At 41.7% G+C, this 6,945-nt stretch overlaps 1 protein-coding gene across 1 annotated transcript; it reads left to right on the top strand.

Moving 5' to 3' along the window:
• Positions 1–273: 273 nt before the first annotated feature.
• On the top strand, positions 274–6,697 carry LOC104461696 (non-histone chromosomal protein HMG-14A; the record flags this gene model as incomplete). The annotated part of the gene is made up of 5 exons (XM_010073374.1): positions 274–303; positions 831–860; positions 1,782–1,832; positions 4,584–4,727; positions 6,006–6,697. Coding segments are annotated over 5 exons (303 nt in total), but the record flags the coding sequence as incomplete, so codon positions are not given.
• Positions 6,698–6,945: the final 248 nt, after the last annotated feature.

The raw sequence follows: 6,945 nt of genomic DNA, 5'->3' as shown, positions 1-6,945 counted from the left end.
CCCCGGGGCATTGTGGGAGTTGTAGTCTGTGAGGGTGAGGTGATGGGTTTGGAGGGTTGCCGCCATCGATTTTTCTTCACGATCTCAGCTCGGTGACCGGCCCAAAGGAGCGGGGATGGGAGAGAGGAAGTGTGGGTCAACCCCGAGGGGTCTAGCGATTGGTTTTGGGGGTTCAAAGCCTGTTCCCCGGCTCCCCACAGGGCTCTGGGGTCAGGGAGCTGAGCACAAGTGATGACGCCGCCTTCTCACCTCCGTCTCTCTTTTTCCTTGCAGGCTCCAGCTGAAGGCGAGGTAAAGGAGGAGGTAGGAGCTGCTTCTTTGGTACTGGTCCCCACTTCTCCAAGAACTTCTGTGGTGCTCCATAATTATGAGGCCCCTGCACCTTGTGCGGTGTCTGCAGCTCCCAGGGGTGGGTGCAGGCTCAGGTCCTGCGCCTGGGTTTGGGGTATCCAAGCCCAGCTCTTGGCCTGTCAACCTGTGCTGGGTGTCCCAGCTGAGGCTAGAAGCCATCGTGACCGTGCCCCCGTTAGCCTTACAGCAATGGCTCTGTGACAGAGCACAACTGCTCTGTGAATGGCACAACTGCTGGAAGGAGAGAAACTTTTATCACCACCACAGTAGGGTAAAAGGGCCGCGGCACAGAGTGAGAACTGTTGAACAAAGCTACACTTCTGGGAAGTCATCGCCATAGTGCCTGTAATTTCATAAATCCTGGAATTCTTATGGGGCTTCATGATGTAGTGCATGTGCTGTGTTATTGTGGGTTGCAGTTCTGAGAAAGCACTGCTTTATATACTCTGAATTTTAGTGACACATCTTTCTTTACGCAGCCAAAGAGAAGGTCGGCTAGACTATCTGCTGTAAGTATCTTTTAATATTACATCACATGGGATGCTAAGTTCTGGGGGGCAGTTATAGAGAACTATTCAGGTTTTTTCCACTGTCAGTGTGAAGGGAGTGGTTAGAGTATTGCAGTATTTAAAATTCCCATTCTATGTTTCCAGTCCGTGAGTATCAGGACACATTACAGGCTTACTTTTAGACATTTCACATGAGATACAACATCCATCCATGTTAGTTAACATTCAGTCTGGATGCATGAGTATCCAGCGTCAAGGAATATTGATTTCAAGATGCATTTGGTCACTGTAGGTCTTCTCCATACAAATACCTGTTCACAGCTCTATAAATTACCTGCTCTCTCCTTATAGTTGTAATTTGCCCATTGATTTTGTGGGCCCAACTGTTGGGTAAACAGAGACCTAGAGGGTGTAAGTCTGTGTCGCTCAGTAGGGTTCAGCCCAAAATCACAGCCTCAAACAGGCTCATGGAATCCTTTTCTACAGACTTATTGCACCCAGCCCTTTTCTAAGCCATCTTGGAAATGCCAAGTGGATAATGGTTGCTATTTAAAAGCAAAAGTACTTAATTTCAGTGAAAGCTGAGATGTGTATTCATACACAGAGTTATGTCCAAATGTTAATACCTTCCATTTTTGAGAGCTGCTTGCCTTCACAGCAGAGAGTAACACCCAGACATCGTAATTATCCACTTACTACTAGCTGTATCATCTGTACCATACCCACTGTAACTTACATGAGGAAATGCAGGTTTGGATAATGAAAGGTACTGATCTGTCTCTGACATTTACTCCTTTAGACTACAGAATGATGCAGACAGCTCAAAATTATTTTTTTGTTTGAATAGTTTTCAAAAGCTGCCAACATATTGCCAAAACATTTATAGCATTCATCTAACTCTGTTTCTTATGTTTTGTACAGAAACCTGCTCCTCCCAAACCAGAGCCAAAGCCCAAAAAGGCAGCACCTAAGGTAAGTGTTCGAGATCTCTTGAACTGAAGTTACACTGTCCTTTCTTAAGGCACATATGGGGGGAGGGAAAACATCCACAACTAGCCATTTTGGTTTTTCATAATTTTCTTTAGACATTTAAGATTGAATTATGTGAGTTAAAAGAACGTGAAAGATGTAAAGATAATTTTATCCAATTCCTAGGGAAGGAATGTGGTAATCTGATCAGGTTTTAAATCATTTGTGGTGAGGCTTTGCTGCTTGCCTTGCAAGACTGTTCTGAAGTTTCATATAATGCATTGTTGGGAAAATGATGCTTTGAATAGAGATCAGAGACTCCATTAGAGAAGGCGTTGAAAATTATGCTTTTAATTACAGTTTCTTTCTCTGTTTTCATTCAAAGGCACTCTTTTCAGTTAGTTATCACTTTATCAAATTTTAATCACTGGGGATAAAGTTCTACATACCATTTCCTTAAGCTGGATATTTTTGGAAATGTCAAAAATATTGGCATATCTGACAGTATAGTTAAAAAAGAAACTATTTAAAGCTCTTTTGTGCTTTGGAGCGACATTTTGAAATTTAAAAGGGGACAGTTCTGCAATCCATGAGGTATTTCTTTATACCCCCTTCCGGTCACAAACTTCCCCCGAGGTATCCATCTGTAAATATTCAGATTGTATTAGGATTTTACATCGGGAAAAAAAACCCCAAACCAAACAACAAAACCTTAGTGTTCATTTTAACTTGTTCCCATCATACATTTTCTACTGTGGTTCTGGATGGTCATATGGGCAAAGTGCAGGTGCGAGGGATGCTTTAGTTACCGAAGGGGCTGATGGGCTGGGAACCGGGAGCTCTTTTCTCTACATTGAAAAGGCCTTGCAGTTGCGTATGGCACAGCAAACTTCCAGATGATGAAAACTACTCTGCCTCCAAGTCTTGCTTTATGGAGCAGTAGAGATGTCACAAGAAATGGACCAGAAGGAGAACCCTGCTTGTCATTTTGGGGACCCTGCATCACAGCTCTGTCGTCTCACTGGTGCAGAGCAGATTTTCCACATCTGCGTCTTGGTCGTGCAGAGGGATTTCTAGATCCCATTCCAGACTGGGAGGGGAACCTGTGAACCCTGCTGCTCCACGTTCCTGTGGCACAAGTGGCTGGGACCCTGGATTGCATCTCCCTCTAGTGGCTGCCCCCCCGGGAAGGGGAGAGACAGCCGCTGGTGGTGGCTCTTCAGCCCAAGTGGCACAGAGCTGGCTGGGGGATCTGAAAGTCCTGGGTTCAGCCTCTGGTGATGACCCATGCAGAGGTCAGTGCAGTTGTATATGACGCACGTTAGTGATATTTTCTTTTTTTCAAGTTTGCCTTTTTTTTTTTTTTATGGAAACGTCTCAGGTTTTATACACAAAAGCTGCATTAACAGAATCTTAAAAGTTGTGAAAATAAGCACTCAAAAGTTAAGGACTGTCAAAACTTAGTTTGGTCACTTACTGCACAAGCTGTATGGTGCAGTCTCCCTCTGGGATCATGTACTGTTCAGTCCTGCTGGGAGCAGTGCCTTGGTCATCGCTTCTAAGGTGCCGGTTTGAAGCCAAGATACTTGAGTTGCATTTTTGGTTCTCTAGAACGCCTGTCTAATACTGGATCAATATCTCTGCAAAGAGGGATGCAGTAAGAATTGTGCAGGCATCTTTAATTTTGTTTCCCCCCAAAATGCTTAACTTTGCACCCATCAGGTTCTTTGCACAGTTTTTTGTGTGTGTTAGAAAAGACTTCACCTTTTAAATTTACCCTTATTGGAAAGCATAGAGCTGAGTCTGAGTTTAGCCTTAGCAAGTAGCTCAATTTTAATGTGAGTTAATTTTGTACACTAATAAGCGAGGTGTTGAAATAAGAAAGTATACTTTTTGTAACTCCTAGTCACTGAGACAACTCCGCCTTCTGAGATGCATATATTTTCAGTAATTATCTGTTTACCTGTGAGTAGTAATTTTGCAGATATTTACGGTTCCTTTGTTGGAACTAGGTTAATCAAGTGAGGAATAAGCGAGTTTGCTTAGTGCAGTTATTGGCAGCAAGAGGCAGATCCTCAGAAGCGACACTAATGAGAGTTGTGCTTGTTACTGTCTTGGGGTCGGGATCTGACCCTGCCATACAGAAAACTATTATTACAGAAGTTTTGCTTTCATTTAGCCTGATCCACATATAAGAAACTGCACTTTAATTAATAAATGCAAAGTTCTCGTTGTTGTTGAAGTGATGCTATTGAGCCCCAAACTTGTCTATCACACAGATGGTTTATTATAGTGAGGAATATTTCTGGGAGGGAAGGGGGAAAGTCCTTTGACTACAGCTTTGTTACAGTTTTCTAAATAGGCATTAATAGCACATCTGAAGTATTCTGGTATTTCCACTAGTTGTACATGTTCTTTTTGTTCTGTGGTATGCCTTTCAGCAGCACAGCAGAAATACAGGCCAGTTCAACTCCAGCATTTTTTAGCTAATTTAATTGAATGCCTATTTAAAATAGGAATTCCTTTAACCTCGGCCATGGCTGGTTTTATATTCTGCACTTCCCAGTAGCAAATTCAGGACAGAATAGAAGGAAAGCACTTCTCCGTAGAAACTTTCATCTCATCTTTGTCAATAGGAAGTTTGGTGCGTAGAAGCAGGTTGTGTAGAGACAGTTTCAGAGATGAGAATGTGCTTATGCAGATGTACAAGGTGGAAATCGGCATTTACCATATCGCGGTCTGTTTTCTTAACAGAAAGAAAAGGCAGCAAATGATAAAAAGGAGGACAAAAAGGCAGCAACAAAAGGGAAGAAAGGAGCCAAAGGCAAAGATGAAACTAAGCAAGAGGATGCTAAAGAAGAAAACCACTCTGAAAACGGAGATACCAAAACTAATGAGGTACTTTAGCTACAGTAAACATGGGAATAAACACAGATGTATTGGTAATACATCTGCAGGAACTAACGCTCGGGCCTCCTTGTCAGAAGCGGGTGTGTTTCACTGCCATCCTGTAAAGCCAGACCAGCTGCAGTATCTGCACAGGGCAGCTCCCAGGCAGAGCCTGACAGAATAGCATTGTGCTTCTTTTTCCTGCTATGTGCTAGAGCCCTTCCACAGGTGCTCTGTGCTGTCGTAGGGTCCCTCTCAGGGTTGGCACGAGAGCAATGCAGAATATTTGGGGAACAATAGAGCTCGGTAAGATTGCTGTCCAACCCTGAGCTGACTTTGCATATCCTCTCTGGACTGCTGGATTGCCTCTTCTGCTCAGCACAGGTTGGTACTGTGCCAGAAGTCTGGTTTTAAGTTTTACGCAATTCTTTAAAACAATTACTTGCCTCAGAACAATTCAACAAGAGATCTGCAAAATAAATTTGGTCTTGTCTCTCGATCTGCGAGCCTCTTTCTTACAGGTTCTTACTGTATCGGCTGCTTACCTAAGAGCTGCCGTCTGCTAGGACCAGCTACAAGCTCCACTCAGCTCCTGATGGCCTTTTCCTAACAGATTGCTTGCTGATAGCAGCAGCGCAGCGTTTGCTGTGGGCTCCCTTTGCCCCTGTAGGCTCAGACTAGCCTGTTGTGTTCTCTGTTGCTTTTGATTTACAGGGATCTCTCTTCATGTGTTGAGGATCATTATCCAGTTAATGGGCCGTTTATTCTTTCATTTTTAAAACTAATTCAGGAGCATGTTTGCTAAAATTAATATGGGATAATGTAATTCAAAGAATCTTTGACAGGAACTTTGCAATTTTGATACATTGACCTAAAAAGTAGTAGCAGACATTGTTACAGAAAACAGGTGAGAACCAATTTCCCTGAAGTTTGGAAAATAAACAAGTATTACGGTTTTGTGTGTAATTTGTACACTTCCCCGTGATGGACAAAGATGAGGACTTGAACTCTCTCTAGCATATGATCGATCCTAATCTAAAATATGTTCTAAACATTCCAAAATTAACTTGCTCGTCAATTTGTACTTGTCTGTGTTTTAATTTTTAGAATTACCAACTGACATGTTGTTGTGTTGATATTTTCTGTAGTAGCTGTGCATTCTTGTCCATCTACACAAAATGTTGTCCGTGTGTGTGCTAACAAACTAGTTTCTCTTTGATGCTTGTTAGAACAGAATCTGTTTAGCATTAAGAATAATATTTCTATTCTTCCCAAACACTTTTATAGGCACCAGCTGCTGAAGCATCTGATGATAAGGAAGCCAAGTCCGAGTAATGTTAACCCTGCCCTATATCTCCATCATTTGGTATCCGTACCTCCATGCTGTATTGTTAACAGAGAGGAATATTTTTATCAACTATTTTATAAATGCAGGTTTTTTTAGCATGAATTTAATTATGGAACATCTTCATCTCGGTTACTTGGGAATTAAATCCCTAACAAACAAAACAAAACAAAAAAAAAAATCATTGTTTTTAAATTTTGTGATTGTAATAGTTTGTATGGTACATGGAAAGAATAAGTGGTGGTAGCTTTTGACTTCTGTCAGTGTGTCCCTTTTTGTGTAAGTCATGCTTACAGACTTCAGATTTTAATTTTTCCCTTGTATGTGTTGTATGGTTTCTTAAAGTGGGGAGGTCTCAAAACAAATAACTGTGTTAAACATTCCAGTGGTTCTGTGGGTTGCTTTTATAAAGAAGGTGAGCTATTTTCATGAAAAACCTAAGAGCTGGAAATCTGTTGTTTCCCAAATGTAATTTTATTTTGTCAGTTTTGAAAAAAAAAATAAAATAAATAAAAGTGTAATCATGTTTTTAAATGAAATACAAACATTTCTTTTAAAAGGGCAGGTTGGTTGTATGTACCCACTGTTAGGAATTTTGCTGGATTTATCTTAATAAAAAAGACTCCTCAAAAGCTGATTGTGGTTTGTTGCTTGTGCTGCAAATGGACTGCTGGAGAGCCACCGAATTCCAGAAGGGATGCAGGAGTGCAGAGCTTCGGGCTGAGAGCACCGACGCAGCGCTTTCAGACCTTGTGAACTCTGGTACTTCAATAAAGGTGGGATGTCCGACACGCCTTAAGCATTATAGATGTTACTAAAAATTCTGGAGGGTATTGTCTGGTTTTATGTGCCTATTAATTGATTATGATTTAGAGGGGGGTT

This window comes from Pterocles gutturalis, unplaced genomic scaffold (assembly GCF_000699245.1).
Source record: "Pterocles gutturalis isolate BGI_N339 unplaced genomic scaffold, ASM69924v1 scaffold14602, whole genome shotgun sequence".
Lineage (NCBI taxonomy): Eukaryota > Metazoa > Chordata > Aves > Pterocliformes > Pteroclidae > Pterocles > Pterocles gutturalis.
This window is presented reverse-complemented; position numbering and strand designations above follow the sequence as displayed.